The sequence below is a fragment of the Akanthomyces muscarius genome (genome assembly GCF_028009165.1).
Source record: "Akanthomyces muscarius strain Ve6 chromosome Unknown contig_18, whole genome shotgun sequence".
Lineage (NCBI taxonomy): Eukaryota > Fungi > Ascomycota > Sordariomycetes > Hypocreales > Cordycipitaceae > Akanthomyces > Akanthomyces muscarius.
Window position 1 is genome coordinate 460,462 of NW_026611618.1, and position 17,519 is coordinate 477,980.

Genomic DNA, 17,519 nt, shown 5'->3' on the forward strand with positions numbered 1-17,519 from the left:
GCAAATGGGATGACTACAAATGACCTGCAAGAGTACACATCAGCTTTGTATTCCTTTACACCTGTGACTTGCTATGCTGTCGTGAAACAAGAAACAACTTTTGGTAGCGGGCCTTTATATCCACTTTCCAACCAATACCCAGCGGAATTCATCTCACTGTTTTCTTCTCCCGCTTTGTCTTTTATTTGGTCTTGGGCCTCGACTGTGGCGGGGATGGAGCGCCAGAATCGGTCGCCATGACCACAGGGACGCGCTGGCGGCTTTGGCGCCCACTCGACAATCAGGTCGTTGGGGTTTGGTCTCGTCCTCCTAGCTCTACCCATCATCGCGATCCAAAGTGCCGGCGGAAACGCCACGCTTACCCGGCACCTGGATCCCAGCTTGCTAACCATGGCATCGAGGGGCAGCAAGAGAGCAGTCTCGATTGCTTCTCTTTGGTCGGGCTGTTGGGCAAGCCAGACCGGGGTCAGAAGCTGGCATTTAAACGAGACGTGCAGGTCTTGCAAATGTGACAGAGTGGTTGGCAGTAGTTCCAGTTGCTTGTGGTAGTCTGAATGTTCCGGTGGCTTCATCCAATCGAGGGCCAGACTCATCTCCATCCTTGTGATGCGCTGTAAGCTGTATGACGGGAGGAAAAATGGCAATCTTGAGCTCAAGTCTCCGTCGGCAATGAAGAATTTGTTTTGGGAATACAGGATACGGATGCCAGACGTGTATCTGTCAGAGGTGAAAACATGGTCAGTTCGCACGTCGACGTGAGATGTCAGGGCGACTCACGCTTGCTTGCTGGACAGTAACCATCCCAGTGCTCCTATCTGGTAGCCTTTTTCTGGGTCCTGAAAATCAGGAGGTGGCTTCGCGAGACTCTGTATATGTGCTAGATGTTGAAGGCACAAATCATTCACGGGTCCAACGTCTTGATGTTCCGTCGCCAGGGCAGGGCTCCTGGCACAAACGAAGCCTCGTAAACGCCATTGGCTGTCCTCTGCACTGAGCTCAAGGTGGATAATCCGATTCCCAAACGCAAAAGTGAGAATGCTGTCTTGGATCTCGGGAGACAAGCGTCGAAAAAAAATGCTACTGCTATTGCTTGTTGGCGCTTCCTCGGTTGCAAACGATGGTGGTGATGGTGACGTTGACGTTGACGCGCGGGGTAAAGCTGATGTGTTTTGTGCTATTTCTGGAAACCTTGGCTCTGCCTCGGAACGAAATATCGTCCTACTCACGAAAGCTCCACGCTGCATATTTGTTGGAAATAAAGTGTTGAAGATGTGTACGATTTAGTGAAAGCCAGCACCCGCACACTCGCTGTCATGTGTAAAGGAGGATGGACAAGGAGCCGGCTACAGCAGCCAAAAGTGTGGCAGCCGCCAACTGTTTAAATGGTTTCTAGGCCTTTTCAGTGGGATTTCTGGGGGGATAGGCCACTAATTAATTGTTAGTCAACTAGGTACCTAGCTGCTGACAGAAACTGGGCATTTGTAGCTACGTGAGCTGCATGGCTACCCTGTACTTGCCTGAACACACTAGCCAATCAGCGCGAGCCGGGCCTAGCTTAGCAATTCGACGCCGCGCTTGGCTCTGATTGGCCGCTGCCCAATTTCCACTTTGAACTTTTTGATACTGCATCTTGAACTTTTTCCCAAATTTCATCCACGTCTTCATTTTTCCCTAACATTTGTATTCCTTCGTGGCGCAGTCATCTACTGAATATATATGGCATTTTGATATTTCTTCAACGTATTTTCCCCTCTGGACCCATCGATGAGGCCTCTGCTCCATCGCCTGCCTCTTCTTCTACGCCCTCATCGCGCACCACCACTTGTCGCAGCATCTCATCGCTTCTTCACCATGTCTTCCACACCCGCTGCCGCCGCAGCAGCAGCCCCTGCGCCCGCACCCAACGGCCCGCACACAAACGGTAACTCTCATGACCGTCCCGCCAAGCGCCCCAACAATGCCAATCGCAACGGCAACAATCGCAAGTCCAAGCAGCAACGGACCAAGCGTGAGCGCAACATCACCGAGGGCTCGTCAGAGGAGGTCCTTCGCTGCGACATCGACGCCCTTCTCAAGTTGCGCCGTGAGGCCGCCGGCGCCAGCGAGGACGACGCCGCACCTGCTTCAGAAGCCGACCTACCGGAGCCCTTTACAGAAATTGAAGCAGAAGTCCACGAGCTGTCCTCCACCGGCGACGGCCTCGCCATGGTCTCCGGCTCCGACCAAGTCTACATCGTGCCCTTTACCGTCCCTGGCGACACCGTCCGCATCAAAGTCATCCGCCACGTCCCTGGCGAGGGCCACTCGCACGCCGACTTCCTCTCCGTCGTCACGCCCTCGCCCCTCCGCGACGACTCCCGCGTCAAGTGCCAGTACTTTGCCAAGTGCGGCGGCTGCCAGTTCCAGATGCTCGATTACGCCGAGCAGCTGCGCCGCAAGCGCCGCATCGTCGTCAAGGCCTACGCCAACTTCTCCAACCTGCCCCAGGAGCTGCTCCCCGAGATCCACGACACCATCGGCAGCCCGCTCCAGTACGGCTACCGTACCAAGCTCACGCCGCACTTTGACGGCCCGCCGGGCTACCGCCCCAGCAAGCGCGGCAAGAACCCGGCCACGCCGTTCCTCAGCTGCCCCGACATCGGCTTCATGCAAAAGGGCCGCCGCAAGGTGCTGGATATCGAGGACTGCCCGATTGGCACGGAGGCGGTGCGCCTGGGCAACACGCGCGAGCGCAAGCGCATGCAGGAGGAGTACACAAACTACAAGCGCGGCGCGACGCTGCTGCTGCGTGAGAACACGGCTCGCCACCCCAAGGACAGCGAGGCCGCTGCGGCGGACCTCGCGCCGTATACGACGAAGTCGGAGACCGACGGCTTCGTCGACGTCAAGTCCTGTGAGACCGACTCCAAGGCCACCACCACCGAGTACATTGGCGACTACATCTTCACCAACCCCGCCGGCTCCTTTTTCCAGAACAACAACTCCATCCTCCCCGTCTTCACCTCCTACATCCGCGACCGCATCCTTCCCACCACCGCTGACAAGCCCATCAAGTACCTCATCGACGCCTACTCGGGCTCCGGCCTCTTCACCATCACCCTCTCCTCCGTCTTCCAGCACTCGGTCGGCATCGACATTGCCGGCCAGTCCATCGAGTACGCGCGCAAGAACGCCGCCCTCAACGGCCTCGGCGAGGACCGCTGCCGCTTCATCGCCGCCGACGCGGGCGAGCTCTTCAAGTCGGTCACGTACGACGCCGACGAGACCGTCGTCGTGCTGGACCCCCCGCGCAAGGGCTGCGACGCGAGCTTCCTGTCGCAGCTGCGCAGATTCGGCCCCCGCAGGGTGCTGTACGTGAGCTGCAACGTGCACACGCAGGCGAGGGACGTGGGCGTCTTGGTACGCGGTGAGGGCGAGGGCCGGCGCTATGCGATTGAGAGCCTCGTGGGCTTTGACTTTTTCCCGCAGACGGGCCACGTGGAGGGCGTTGCTATTTTAAATAGAGTGGAGGAGTAGACTTGGCGAATTAAAACGTTCATTGTGCATCAAAGCGCTTCTTTCTCTCTCGTGGCCATTCTCTGGTTGTATTTTTTGGTTGTCATTACTGGTGTCAAAATCAGTGCTGATGATAGCAGCGGCGGTAGCAGGTGTTATTCATACTAGATACCCCAATGTCAAAAAAAGGACGAATTATTATAGCCACAAAGCAAGTAGCTACAGTCGATGCCAATGTTCCCAACGCCAAAAAAAAAATATGTGTCAACCCTTTTCATCGGATCATATGCGCAAAAGCCATCATTTTTCTCATTCCTTCTCCAACACACTTCATCACCATACATATTCTCCACTCGTAACCACGTTCAATCAACTTCCGTAATCTCTCTTTCAACGAGTCGCAGCAGCGCCTCCGCAGCCACCTGGACCACCTCCGGCCGTCTGGTCTTGCTCGCGCAGGCTTTGAGGATCTCCACGCCGTCCTCCTCGCGAATCTTGTCGCGCGCATCGCTGCCGACGTCACCATCCGCAGACACCATATTGGAGATGCTGACGGCGCCACGGTGGCACAAGTCCTCATTGTCATCCACGCACATCGCAAGAAGGACCTCGACGCCGCGCTTCCGGTGCACGATGCTGCGCACCACATTCTCGTATTGCGTGAGCGCCGCAAGAGCGCCGCCGGCGGCGCTGCGTGTCCCCACGTCCTCAGCGTCGGCGAGCGCGAGAAGGATGTGCAGGCGCTGATTGGCTTGCGCGCTGCCATCGGCGTACAGCGCAAGACCGTCGGGCGACTGCATAAGGTTGCACACGAGCTCGACGGCAGCCTTAGACACGAGATGGTTTGATGATAGCAGCTGCTCCTCGATGTGCGGCCAGGCGTGGCGGATGATTTGCTGCGCGATGCCGGGACCTTCCATGGAGGCCAGATTTGTAAGTGCCATGAGCGACTCAAAGGTGGGGAGCAGGTCGCGGCGGTCCGAGGCTGGGTCGGGCGGCAGGATGGAGACGAGAGGTGCAATGGCTGCGTCGATGGGGTTCGCCCGCGTTCCGCCAAAGACAAGCGCGGGGTTGATGCTGATGAGGATGCGGGCGAGGGCTTGCGCGGCGTTGCGTCGGGCGTCACGCTGGTTCTCGTTGAGGGCGCTCCAAGCAACGAGAAGAAGCTTCACCGCGCCTTGCTGAGCCAGTTTCCCACGAATGCTCTTAATTGTGGTGAGGGAGAGAATGATGCTGACAATGATTCCGAGAGCGGCTGCGGAGTCGTGTTTGCCGTGGGCAACGAGCACGGGTGTAATTCCCGCCTCAAAGACAGCCTTGCATCGCGCATCGACATGCTCATCATCATCAAGCATATCCATGCCTGGAATCTTACCCTCCGCATTTGCATAAGCCTTCAGTTGCGACATTTTCTTTTCTTCTTCCGTCAAGAGCGGGCGGTATCGTGTCAGGTTTTGAAAGATACTCAGGGCACCGTATGTCGTCGGCGAACGGGGCGGCGCTTTGGAGAGGGTGGAGAGGAGCTTCTTGAGCAGCTCCGAGTCCTTGATTATGGTTTCTTTAATTTTTGGTTGTAAGGAGGCATATGCCAACCCTTCGATGGAATGTTGCTTGCCGCTGTTGTCCTCGTCCCGCAGAATCATCTTGGTGAACAGCCCGGATAGCTCTTCTATAGACGTGACGGCAGACTCGACGCGAGACGCGTTCGGGTCGGTCATTGCGGATGGTCTAGGCACAGCCTGCGAACGATGTCAGCAATTGACCTTTGCGCATATGAGTATTCAACCTACTCACCCGAAGTTTGGCCAAAATGACAGCCGCGAGATACTGCACTTGCTCTGAATGTTGTCTCATGGAAACAGATCCCTCTTCGCCTTGCAGGTTCGGATGTTCGCTCAGCCTGCGTCCCATGTCCATTGTGTACTGCTCCACGATCTCCTCAAGCCACTCCACGCAGTACTTTTGAATTGCCTCCCGACATCTGCTGTCCATGCACGCCGCATTCACCATCTCGAGACACGCCGTCTCCACCTTGCGGCTCTTCCACTCCCTGCGCATTAGCGGGCCGAGCGAGCTTAGGAACCCCTCGTTCAGGAACATTTCCGTCGTCAGGTCCGGCACAATGGGAAACGCGGCCGAGGCGACGCAAAACGCCACAATGTAGTCGTCGTAAGTGCGTCGCTGGACGCGGTCGAGAAAAAAGGCGCGCAGCTTGGCGGAGCCGTCGTCGGCGGCGGCGCGCATGTACGCCGAGGTTGTAAGGACAGCATGGCCGCGCACAACCTCGGGCTGGCGCATGTCGAGGTAGCAGAGGATGGTGTCGACGCAGTCGGAATCAATGACCCGGCAGATGGACTTGTGCGCCGGGTTCGTAACCTGGAAGCCCGCGTCGTCGTTGAGCATCTTGGTGAGGAGGTCGAGGTCGCGGCACGTCTCCTCGTCTTCCTGGCCGCCCTCCATGAGCCGCGCAAAGACAAGCAGCGTCTGGTCCTGGACAGAGGCCGCGGGGCCCGAGGCCTGGATGGTCTCTGCGGCGGTGGCCATGATGGCGAGGCTGCAGAAGAGATGAGGGAATCAAGTCTCGCAGGTCAGGCCGTCGCCAGAGATCGAATAGGGGATGGGAAACTTGAAACGTCCACGTCTTGTGAGAAGCGTTTGGAGAATGGAGAATATTAGTTGGCTGCCCCTCCATGACGGTGCAGATAAGAGTAAGCTTGTCGTTATCTTATGCATCTGCCCCACTGCTGCCGTCGAGCTGCGGCGGGTGAGATTAGCGCCGAAGCACCACTAAACCTTGCTGCAGCCAGTGCTTGGCATCCACTAATTGGACGAGTCGCCCACTGTAGTCCGGCTGCAATCCACCGAGTCCCCCTGCTAAAGCTCTGATGTTACAGCGGCATTTCGGCGCTCTTTCGGGGGCGCATCACGTGGATGAGTGCCTGTAAAGTCGAACGTCCAGCCTCATGCAGCTTTCCACGGCAAGCCTCGTGAGTTTGCTGCGTCCAAACAAAGTTCTTGTACAATCAACACTTCTACCAACGACACGATTCTGTCGTCTAGGACGCATCTAGAGCGCTTCCACTGCAAGCCATCATACTCGACAGTCAAACTTTATATCTTCGTGCCGAATTACACCGACGTCATCGAATCACAAACCCCAGCATCACACGATCGATCTGCATGCATATTCACGCCTAGTCAACGAGACTCCCAAGCCTACCGACCTACCTGAGCTGCATGCATCGTCACACCTAGCAAACGACACCCCTCTCCCGTCTCCCTCCCTCGACCTCGTAGCTCGCTCCTCACGCCCCCCGATCACGGCCGCTCCCTCGCCATGGACGCCGTCGATTACTCGGAGCACTACGAGGTCGCCACGGCCGACGAGACGCCGTCGCTGCTCTCCGTTATAATCGACACCAACCCGCGCGCCTGGGCCGTCCTCGACGACGGCAGCCTCCCGCTCTCCCTCACCACCGCCGTCGCCAACCTCCTGCTCTTCATCAACGCCCACCTCGCCTTTAGCGGCGCCAACCAGGTCGCCGTCATTGCCGCCCACGTCAACCGCGCCGTCTGGCTGTACCCGACAACCTCCTCCTCCTCCTCCTCCTCCTCCTCCGCACGAAAGACTACCACAACCGATGGCGACGTCGACATGGCCGATGCGCCTGCCGCCGCCGCCGCCAACTCGCCAAACAAGTACCCACCGTTTGCACACATTGAAGCGACGGTGCTGGCCTCGCTCAAGAAGCTCATGGCCGAGACGACGGAGCGCGACCTCGACAGCACAACCACGCAGCTCTCGGGCGCGCTGACGCTCGCGCTATGCCACATCAACAAAGCCGCGCGCGCCCTGAGCGCCGCCGACACGGCGCTCCTCGACGCCGCGCAGGCCAATGGCACTACGGCGCCCCCTCCGCTCAAGGGCCGCATCCTCGTCCTCTCCGTCTCCGACTCCGAGTCGGCGCAGTACATTCCGACCATGAACGCCGTCTTCGCCGCTGCCCACAGCCGCGTCGCCATCGATACGCTCGCCCTCGCTGGCGACGCCACCTTTCTGCAGCAGGCCTGCTTCAACACGAGCGGCATCTTCCTGCGCGCCGCCAACCCCCAGGGCCTGCTCACGTACCTCATGTTTGGCATGATTGCCGACACCGAGGCCCGCGAGTCCCTCGTCACGCCCACGCACGACACAGTCGACTTTCGCGCCGCGTGCTTCTGCCACGGCAACGTCGTCGACACAGGCTTCGTCTGCTCCATCTGCCTGTCCATCTTTTGCGAACTGCCGGCGAATGCAGAGTGCCTCACGTGCGGCACGAAGCTGGCGCTCGGTAGCTACGGCGCCAAGCCCGCCGTAATACCGAAAAAGAAGAAGAAGAAGAAGAGGGTCATCAATGGCAGCGGGAGAGAGGAGACGATGAGCGCTACAGGAACGCCTTTGAGATGAGAATCCTCTCGGCAGATATCATGCGTGATAGCGTTCACGAGGGTCAACAGCCCCAATAAAACGACACCAGAGAGGCACACAACAGTACTCTGGTTCGCTGTGTATAGAATAGGCAAGATACCAGGCGATTTGAATCTTATACAATTTTTATTTCGTTTACTATTCATCTGTAGAGGACATTTTCTAGGTTTGTACATGTGTAGTAGCCTTGGTTGCCTACTTGGTAGAAATCTTGCGAGAGCCTTGGGCAATCTTACCACCCTCGGGCAGGCGAGACATGACACAGGTTGGCGTAGGATCCTTGCCACCCATGGATGCAAGCGCAAATGAGTCGGTGTTGTGCGCAAAATGAAGATAATACCCTGCCCGCGTCTTCTTCAAGGCCATGATGCCAATGGCGCCAGCAGAGGGTCCGTTGCAGACGCCGGGATGGCCCATGAAATCGTTTGCAATGAAAGATTCCATTATTGCGCTTTCGTCGTAGTCATGTATATCGCTGCCGCCGGGCCCTTTGCGGGTACTGTTGTAAAGTCTCTCCGCGCAGCGTTGAGAAGCCATGGTCGTTGCCATGTGTTCACCTGTGCCACTGGTAACAGCAGCCACGGAGATGGCATCCTCGTCATCGGGTTGGCATGGCACGACCGCAGTTCCGACGCCAACCAGGGCAGCTGGGCCAAGTCTTCCGCGATGCTTCATTCCAATGCCTCCAGATGAAGAGCCGGCTGCAATATATCCGTCCTCGTCAATAGCAATTGCGCCAATTGTGTCGGTTATCTGATCCTCGTTATCCTCAGACACATGTTGACGCTTTGTCGGTGCGTCTTCGCTGTCAAAATGGCCATCCAGAAGTCGCTTTGGTCCTTTGCGACGTCTTTTTGGCAGCTGCCAAGTTCCTTCGTCATTTGCGGAGCCGATGCCTTGAGCGTTGGGCTCCTTTGCCCGGACCGCTTGATCGTCATTTTCACCATCATTGATATGGCCTTGATTGAGTCTTGGCAATGTGCTTTGCTTTTTGTTTGAATTGGTTTTAGGATGTGGCGTTTTCCAAGATGGATTCTTGGTATGATTCCAGGCGTTTTGCGGAATGCCCAACGTTGTCAGCTCAGCCTGCTGAGCCTCATCCATGCCCGGAGGCGGCAAGTAGGGCGAGTTAGGCTGGCCTTCGTTCCAGGTTCCTGACATTATGGCAGCAGCGTGATCTCGAGGAAACGAAATATTCGGCTTCCCGGGGAGAGTATCGTATTGACACGGCGCACAATTCATTGGCTGTGTAGCTTTTGGCGCACTACTGGCTTCTTTTGCTTTGGCTTCGGCTCTGAGTAAATCATCCTGCCAGCGCATGAAGCGATCCCTAGAGTTCTTGGAGACCAAGTAGTCATTGGAAAACGTCGCCATCCCGTGTTCTTCAGCGAATATCTTGGCGCCTTCCCCAACGAGGGCATTGGGCGGGACTCGTCTTAAGCTCAAGGGCCGCTTACTTCCGTCAAAGATGAGCTTGGCGAGAGAGATTGGATTTCGAATGTCTATACATGTGAGCCAATGCTAAGTAATCAGGTCCATGCGTAGCTTACTTGGCACAGCACCACATGCGCCACTGCGGCCTAAGTGATCAACAATTGTCGCGTCGCATTCAACCGTCCCGTCGATTGAAAGGTTGGATCCGTAGCCAGCGTTGGTGATTTCTTTGTCTTCCAGCACACGCAGCGAGGCCTCAACGGCTTCCGTGGCACTGGCGCCAGCTTTCAGAAATCTCATCCCCATTTCTGCGGCTCTGTGATGGGTTTGTTAGATGGTTCGATCAAAAGCGTTGATCTGTGCGTGGAGCCGAATACTTACGCAACGCAGGCCCGAAGATGGACATCTTCATTTTGATGACTATGAAAGCCAGCGCCCGCATGGAGGAAAATAGCAGGAATAGATCGTTTTCGTTGCTTGGATCCCAGAACACGATCTAGTGCTCCATCTGTGCTGCTGATTTCGGGCTGATTCGACAAGCGAACTTGGTGTCGACAGCCAGCCATGTCCGGCTAGGCTAGCGAATACCGATTTCCATACACATAGGCGGAGCGGCATATAACGATGATGAGTATAGATGCTGTGTTCTAGGTATCGGTAGTGATGATGTTTGGAGCTGATGTTTTGGTGTGTAGCTCCGGATGCAATGGCGGAGACCAACAGCAAGGCCGTGTGTTGGAGGTTCAAAAAGGAAGTGCTGTACCACTGAGCTCGGCACCGCTACCGACTGGCACGTGTGGGCGCCGGTACAGGAAGGAGCATGCTATGCGTATTGACACAGATGATGGGAATCGTATACGGCCACTTAGATCGAGGTTTGACGTTGATATTGATGTTACTGGCTGCTGCTGATGTGTATGTAGGAAACGCGGATGCCGGTTTTGCACAGCGAGCTGCGCTGGCGCATCATAGTGGGGTGCTGTGGTGGCATTTCTGGGCCAGTCGTGTCGTGGCACTGGGGGACTGCTTTAGTGGCTGCCATCATAAGCGATAGGTAGCTAGCTTTGTCTCCTGGCAGCTTTAACCCGAACCTCGGTATATGAGCATCTCAGAAGTGTCGGTGAATGTACCAGCTCGTGTCTGCTTACGATTGGGCAGATGCTGGAATGGCATAATGGATGTCCACGATCGTCAACTCGGCGCCAGCAAACAACGGGTTAGCCTGGGCTCATAACATCAGTGGAGTGCGTGGTACTGAAACTCAGGCCTAAATACCTACCTAACTAGCCGCCCGCAGGTGCCTAGGTGCCCGCTAACGTTAGAATGCTGTTTACCTGGCCGGCGAGAGCTTCATCCATCGTAGCTTCTCGTGAATGCACTTACTCATATAATACAAGCCGTATGGCACAAAGTGAAAAGACATCGGCGAGCTACTCTCGGGCTAACTGTATATCTTGTGGCCTAGTTCGCAGAATTCTCGAGCCGCTTACAAGAAAAAGACAAATATATTCCAATGAGCTTCAACGAACTTACATGACCAAGAAACGAACGCCAATGTGGTGACAATGCACATAAGAATCTGCTTCATTTCTACAGAAAACATCTTACACTGTGAATACAATTTTCGCGACTGTCTCGTCTTTCTTGCTTCTGAATTTCGCTCCTTGTAAGCTCTTCTTAACATGAAGATGGCAGCTTCTGAGGGGCCGGGAACACGCCCACCCTTTTACTTCCATTCTTTTTGCAGATGGCATACAACTCTTCGCAAACAGCATCCCAACCCTCTTTGAGGTCTTTCTCAGTAAATTGGTTCCCGGATAGGATGCATGAGGAAGCACAGTATTTGCCCCCCGTTGTTTTGCAGAGGGCCCGTGTGGCCTTGGTGTTGATTGTGATTCTGGAGCCGTCATCCACACCTGCCTTTGGCTCTCTAAAGCAGGTAGCAAGGTAAGCTCCTTCTGGATCCGGGACTCCTGATTGGCGCACTAAACAGCCAATGCCATTAGCTTTCTCATCCTGTTCAAAATTCAGGCTCGTGTACTTACAGGCCGGATCTATATGGCATTCTAGCTCGCCCAGCGGCTCTGCCGCTAGGGTACCCATAAAGAATACCATCATGGCTCCGATCAACTTCATTCTGCCCTATGTTGCAAGAAGGTCAATACTGAACAGCAATTAGATGAATGCCAACTGAAAACAATACTAACGGTCAATTGTGTTCTCGTGTGCTATTACTCGTAAGAGCTTGAAAAAAAAAAGCCTGGGCCTAAGATGGGAGGAAGAGAAGTTGCAAAGGAGCATTGCTTGTGCCGTAATATACTTCTGAAGCAGTCCTACCGCCTCCCGGAATCAGCTGAACTGCGACACTTCTGAGACATGCCCGTCATCAACCGCTGGGTTAATTTGACAGAATGCACGCAATGGAAGATGCCTCTTTCGTAGTCTTGCCTGACACCCCACGTACCCCTCTATGACCAAGTTATGGAGAAATCAGGTTGCACGATAGGGGGGGGGGGGGCTTTGAATCCGGTTTATATAATCAAATACAGAACTGATTATGAACTGCATGAACATCCAACCCTCCTAGCCTCGAATCACCGAAGTCCACATGTCGGGTTTTCAGAGTCTCATATTCTCTTTTGTCAAATATCTGTCTCAGACATGCATTTTTTTTATTGTAAAGCAACGTCATCGGGTTTAGTCTTAGCCGGCTTGATTGTAGCCGGATGGCACGATAACGTGGCTTGCATCGGCACTAAAACTTAAAGCTTCGGCTCTGAATCAAGATTCGTTCTCGGCCTGAAGATCTCCGCGGATCGCACCAATATTAAGAGCTGCCCGATAACGAAATAACTGTTCTCTGGCCGGAGTTAATGCCTAATCTGCCCTCGGAGGACGGGCAGGTTTGCATAAGTTACTTGCTACGTAAGTGCCATTGATCACGACGTTGGGTGCGTGCTGTTCCACTACCTTGCGGTGTCTGCTCGTCCGCCGTTGTGCGCTCGCCGCTGGAGACGTTCGCTGGAAAGTATAAAGTAAATCGGCCTTACTTAGCTGCCATGTAGAGTTCGGGTTGCTTCAAGCCACTTTGTTTTCTCGCAGTAGAAGCAGCGAGAGGGAAAATGCTTAACTACGGTACTTCGGCCCTGGCCATTGCCGTAGTGGCCAAGGCGGCTGTACCAGAAGCAGCAGTGCCGGCTTCGGTTCCTCTCCCAAGAGTGTACATGGGGGAAACTTACAGCCCATACAGACATGCTGAGTTGAACATTCCACTCGACGAAACCTGTGTCAAGCTAAGTGGATATTTGTAAGTCTATGCAAGCACACATGGGTTCAGGGACTGTACTGACAGGGACGACGCAAACGGCTATCACGATGTTGGATCGATCTCCTCACGCGCCTCAAGCGCACCAGAGGGCATGAAAAACATTTGCACATTATACCGGTAGGTGCGAACCAGCAGATGCCTTCTGCGAAGAACAGACATCTAACTAGGACACAGCTCCACCAATTGCGAGCCTGTCAATGCTGCCTTGGATCAGGTCACCTTCGATCACTCCCACTACAAGTTATTTGACCACCCCGGAACGTCTACGTCGGTGGTCTTGCGGGAGCGTCAAGTGCCAGGTAGTTGGTGCCGGCACTGTTATTGAGAATACTTACAAGCACGTGTCTACTTCGCACCGCTCAGAATGCATTTCTGAGACGTGCTGGTCCTAAAAGGACTGCGCGCCGGACGAGGCCGGCAGCCTCTACTGTGCCGATGACAAGAGCAGGGCCTGTCAGCGGGCCACCTGTGTTCCGCCGGGGTATTCGTGTACGGCAGACCAAGAGTGTCAGAAGGGCTACTGTGCCAGCAGTCGGTACGTGGGCCTGGCAAAGTGCGCTGCACGCGGTGCTGTTCTCGATCATGCACACGGACCGAGCTGGTGTTCAGCGTTTGTCAGACTGTCATATAGGTTAACGAGTGGAAATCACAATCTGACTCAGGAATAGTTAATGTTGGGGAAATGACAGGACGACGGCGAGGACAGGCGCTTTCTGCAGCCGCCGAGGGCAGCACTGCCATAAATACCATATCGCCTCGCATTCCAACAGATTGAGCAGGATGATGATAATTTTCGTATATGTTCAGTTCAAGGCTCTAGTTTGCATTGTCTGCGACCACTGGCGATACACGTGATGGGTGGGGTCTTGATGACAGCCCACCAAGGCCTGCTAACCTGCGGCATCATGACCACAGAGAGCGGCGTCTGAAAGCTACGCAAGCTCCTCCTCAGCCATCCCAGTTCACCCCACATTGCGTCAGGCATCCTCCGCGACCTCCTCGCTCTCGCAACACCACGCCTGCACGCCTCTCGACGCCAATTCTCTCGTCATTTGCCTCGCCGCACACGGCTCTCATTCATCATGGCGAACCAGACTCCTGCCGTTGTCATGGACAAGTGCGTCGACTGCCCCGCCCCACTGCTCCCCCAGCTCGTGGCTAACGTATAGCGACTTAACAGCGGCACGGGCTTTTCCAAGCTTGGTACGCCGGCGCCGCCGTTCGATGCGCAATACTCGGTTTCGATGCTAACGTAGCTTGTCATAGGTTTCGCTGGAAATGATTCCCCATCCTTTGTCTTCCCGACTGCCATTGCGACCAAGGGTCCCGCTGCTGGAGGCGGAGGCTCCGGCTCTGGTCGCCCGGCTGTCGCCAACAAGCCCTCTTTCCTCACCGGGGGCGCTGGTCCGTCTAGTAGCCATTTGAGCTCCAAGCGCGGCACCGAAGATCTCGACTTTTTCATCGGCGACGAGGCAATCAACGCTGCTGGTGGCCCTGGTAAGCTGGCAAACAAGATGCACCACGAGCAGCGGCTAATTCGTTAGGCTACGGAATTCACTATCCTATTCGCCACGGACAGATTGAGAACTGGGTATGCTTTGTGAACTCCATAGTGGAATTTGTGCGCTGACAACATCAGGACCACATGGAACGATTCTGGTCCAACTCCATCTTCAAATATTTGCGCGTCGAGCCCGAGGACCACTACTTCCTCCTCACCGAACCTGTCAGTCCACACAGCCTACGACCGCCGACCCTATACTAACTCCTAGAAGCCGCTGAACCCCCCGGAGAACCGAGAAAATACCGCCGAAATCTTCTTCGAGTCCTTCAACTGCGCGGGCATGTACATTGCCGTCCAGGCCGTCCTCGCGCTCGCTGCCTCTTGGACTTCCTCCAAGGTCACCGACCGATCGCTGACTGGTACCGTCATTGACTCTGGTGACGGTGTCACTCACGTTATTCCCGTTGCCGAGGGATACGTCATCGGTTCTTCGATCAAGTCGATTCCCATCGCTGGTCGAGACATTACCTACTTTGTGCAGTCGCTGCTGCGAGACCGCGGTGAGGCCGATTCGTCACTCAAGACTGCTCAGGAAATCAAGGAGTCGCACTGCTACGTCTGCCCTGATATTGTCAAGGAGTTTGCCAAGTACGACCGCGATCGCAGTCGTTTCCTCAAGCACACCGTGTCGCTCCCCGGCGGTCGCGAAGTTGGCGTTGATGTTGGCTATGAGAGATTCCTGGCCCCCGAAATATTCTTCAACCCCGAAATCTACAGCTCCGATTTCCTCACCCCTCTCCCCGTCGTTGTTGATGGTGTTATTCAGCAGTCGCCAATCGACGTGCGCCGTGGCCTGTACAAGAACATTGTCCTGTCTGGTGGTAGCACTCTGTATAAGGACTTTGGAAGACGTTTACAAAGAGACATCAAGCTCCTGGTGGACGACCGCATTCGCGCCAGCGAGCTCCGTAGCGGTGGTGCTCGCAGTGGTGGTCTCGATGTGCAAGTCATTAGCCACAAGCGTCAACGCCATGGTCCCTGGTTCGGAGGCAGTCTGCTTGGTCAAACGCCCGAGTTCCGCTCATACTGCCACACCAAGGCTGAAGTAAGTATTTTACAGCAGGATAATAAGACAAGGCTAACGCAAGATAGTACCAAGAATACGGACCCAGCATCGTGCGCAGATTCCAACTGCTCGGTGGCCCTGGCGGGCCTTAGATGCACTGCTGTCCCGCCGAATTTCTTTTCAAGCCGATATACACTTGTTCATACGCAAGCGAAACTGGTGTCAGACGACATGGGGGAGCTCGTCAATGTGAGGCAAAAATGGTGCGGAGGCGTCGACGAGACCGCACATGTGATGACGTGGCCACGGGCTCGAGAGAGGTTAGCTATCAATTTAAATTCAATTATTTTCATTTGCACTGTTCATGTGCGCGGCCGTTATAGCAGCGCATTCGTGGCTATTGCGTAAGTTGTCGACTTAGTACCGGGTAAGCGCGAGCACCGCCAACTGCCTGGTAAATGCATCGCGAATCTCTGCGATCGTCGAGTAGCACTTGTTCATGGTCCTTCAAAACATTTTAGGTCGTTTTAAAAACGTCGAGATGATTTGATACTAAATCAGACTGCATAAAATTGAGAATTGCGTGAAAGAACCCCAATGGAGTGCCCCACCACGTTTTACTTGCACCCACTACGCCGTCAACCTCTACCCCGCTGCGCCATGCTCCCAACTTCACTTTTCTTAATTTACGTCATCAGGAAGCGCATTCGACTAGCGGCTGGTGTCCAACACGTAGCGACCAGTGATTTTGCCAGCCTTCATGAGATCATATACAGAAGGCAGCTCGCTTAGACCAACCGTCTTGAAAGGCACCTTGATGAGGCCCTGGCGGTAAAACTCAATGGCCTCGGCCGAGTCGAGGCGGTTGCCGACGTAGCTGCCGCGAATCTGAATCATGCGCAGAACGGTGTCGAAGACGGGTGCCTTGAAGTACGCATCGGCAGGCAGACCGATGCAGACGACGACGCCGCGCGAGCGCACATACTGCGTCGCCTGCTGGAAGGGCTTCTCCTGCACGGCGACGAGCAGCGCGGCGTGCGCGCCGAGGCCGTCGGGCGTCAGGGCCTTGACGTCGGCGACCAGGTCCTTGGAGGTCATAAAGTCGACAAAGTCGCCGCCGTAGCCCTTGACGAGCGCCTGCTTGTCGGCGCCGGTGTCGACGCCGATGACGCGCAGGCCCATGGCGCGCGCGTACTGGCACGCGAGCGAGCCGAGCCCGCCGCCGGCGCCGGCGATGACGACCGACTGGCCGGGCTTGGCGCCCGACTCCTTGAGGCCCTTGTAGACGGTGATGCCGGCGCAGAGGACGGGCGCAATCTCCTCGAGGTCGCACTCCTTGGGGATGCGGGCGACGTGCGCGGCCTTGGCGACGCAGTACTGCTGGAAGCTGCCGTCGACGGTGTATCCCGAGAGAGAGGCGGCGCCGCAGAGCGGCTCGTCGGCGGCTTGGCAGTAGGTGCAGGCGAGGCAGGACCCGTTGAGCCACTTGACGCCGACGTGGTCGCCGAGCTGGACGTCGGTGACGAGCTCGCCGCGGGCGACGACGACGCCGGCGCCCTCGTGGCCGCCGACGAGCGGCATCTTGGAGGGGATGGGCCAGTCGCCCATCATGGCGTGCAGGTCCGTGTGGCAGACGCCGCTGTACTTGATGTTGACGAGGACCTCGTCGGGGCCGGGCTTGGCGACGGGGATCTTCTTGAACGAGAGGGCTGTGCGGGAGGCGTTAATAACAAGGGCTTACAGTGTCTGAGAGGTAAGGGGGAAAAGAACAACGGAAAAAAAGAAAAAAGGGATACATACGTCCTCCGACGGCCTCAATGACTTGAGCCATTTGCTCAGTTGGGACTTGAACCATTGTGAAGTATTATGCTATGCGGTGGGTCGTGTAAGTGGCTTGTCTGCAGATGAACTGATTCAACAAAATTGAACTGGATTGAATTGAGTCGCAAATATGACTTGAATCGTAGATGAGAGGAAAAGGAAACGGGCAAATTGGAATACTGAGGCCCAAATATAAAGCAGAATGGAGTGGCTATATAGAAATTGGTAAATTTAGGTTCGGTGAGTCCATATCCGGATCGATGGGCTGTCGACCGGTCATCCGCTCGGGAGACGGGAGGCAAGGTTATCCAGGCGCTCCACCGGACCTATCAAAAGGAAAAAGACGGTTTCTGAAAACGCCGTAGATCCGCATTGCTTTCACTTGATACGTGGATCCTCCCTA

At 55.5% G+C, this 17,519-nt stretch overlaps 8 protein-coding genes across 8 annotated transcripts; 3 read left to right on the forward strand and 5 right to left on the reverse strand.

The window, feature by feature from the left end:
* Nucleotides 1-13: 13 nt before the first annotated feature.
* On the reverse strand, nucleotides 14-1,315 carry LMH87_008617 (uncharacterized protein; the record flags this gene model as incomplete). Its single annotated transcript, XM_056201814.1, has 4 exons — nucleotides 14-24; nucleotides 158-717; nucleotides 778-1,083; nucleotides 1,227-1,315. The coding sequence occupies 4 exons, from the start codon at nucleotides 1,313-1,315 to the stop codon at nucleotides 14-16; spliced, it is 966 nt and encodes a 321-aa protein (XP_056056439.1).
* Nucleotides 1,316-1,851: 536 nt separating this feature from the next.
* Nucleotides 1,852-3,516, forward strand: LMH87_008618 (uncharacterized protein; the record flags this gene model as incomplete). Its single annotated transcript, XM_056201815.1, has 1 exon — nucleotides 1,852-3,516. The coding sequence occupies one exon, from the start codon at nucleotides 1,852-1,854 to the stop codon at nucleotides 3,514-3,516; it is 1,665 nt and encodes a 554-aa protein (XP_056056440.1).
* Nucleotides 3,517-3,860: 344 nt separating this feature from the next.
* On the reverse strand, nucleotides 3,861-6,039 carry LMH87_008619 (uncharacterized protein; the record flags this gene model as incomplete). The annotated part of the gene is made up of 2 exons (XM_056201816.1): nucleotides 3,861-5,234; nucleotides 5,290-6,039. The coding sequence occupies 2 exons, from the start codon at nucleotides 6,037-6,039 to the stop codon at nucleotides 3,861-3,863; spliced, it is 2,124 nt and encodes a 707-aa protein (XP_056056441.1).
* Nucleotides 6,040-6,832: 793 nt separating this feature from the next.
* Nucleotides 6,833-7,942, forward strand: LMH87_008620 (uncharacterized protein; the record flags this gene model as incomplete). Its single annotated transcript, XM_056201817.1, has 1 exon — nucleotides 6,833-7,942. One exon carries the CDS (start codon nucleotides 6,833-6,835, stop codon nucleotides 7,940-7,942), a length of 1,110 nt encoding a protein of 369 aa, XP_056056442.1.
* Nucleotides 7,943-8,158: 216 nt separating this feature from the next.
* On the reverse strand, nucleotides 8,159-9,963 carry LMH87_008621 (uncharacterized protein; the record flags this gene model as incomplete). The annotated part of the gene is made up of 3 exons (XM_056201818.1): nucleotides 8,159-9,465; nucleotides 9,514-9,713; nucleotides 9,779-9,963. The coding sequence occupies 3 exons, from the start codon at nucleotides 9,961-9,963 to the stop codon at nucleotides 8,159-8,161; spliced, it is 1,692 nt and encodes a 563-aa protein (XP_056056443.1).
* Nucleotides 9,964-11,074: 1,111 nt separating this feature from the next.
* Nucleotides 11,075-12,827, reverse strand: LMH87_008622 (uncharacterized protein; the record flags this gene model as incomplete). The annotated part of the gene is made up of 8 exons (XM_056201820.1): nucleotides 11,075-11,382; nucleotides 11,443-11,539; nucleotides 11,605-11,625; nucleotides 12,220-12,257; nucleotides 12,316-12,418; nucleotides 12,637-12,690; nucleotides 12,748-12,764; nucleotides 12,809-12,827. The coding sequence occupies 8 exons, from the start codon at nucleotides 12,825-12,827 to the stop codon at nucleotides 11,075-11,077; spliced, it is 657 nt and encodes a 218-aa protein (XP_056056444.1).
* Nucleotides 12,828-13,807: 980 nt separating this feature from the next.
* LMH87_008623 (uncharacterized protein) lies at nucleotides 13,808-15,447 on the forward strand (the record flags this gene model as incomplete). The annotated part of the gene is made up of 7 exons (XM_056201821.1): nucleotides 13,808-13,842; nucleotides 13,906-13,928; nucleotides 13,992-14,222; nucleotides 14,270-14,316; nucleotides 14,365-14,451; nucleotides 14,501-15,334; nucleotides 15,382-15,447. 7 exons carry the CDS (start codon nucleotides 13,808-13,810, stop codon nucleotides 15,445-15,447), a joined length of 1,323 nt encoding a protein of 440 aa, XP_056056445.1.
* A 559-nt stretch (nucleotides 15,448-16,006) lies between these two features.
* LMH87_008624 (uncharacterized protein) lies at nucleotides 16,007-17,150 on the reverse strand (the record flags this gene model as incomplete). The annotated part of the gene is made up of 2 exons (XM_056201822.1): nucleotides 16,007-17,004; nucleotides 17,096-17,150. The coding sequence occupies 2 exons, from the start codon at nucleotides 17,148-17,150 to the stop codon at nucleotides 16,007-16,009; spliced, it is 1,053 nt and encodes a 350-aa protein (XP_056056446.1).
* Between the last annotated feature and the right edge of the window lie 369 nt (nucleotides 17,151-17,519).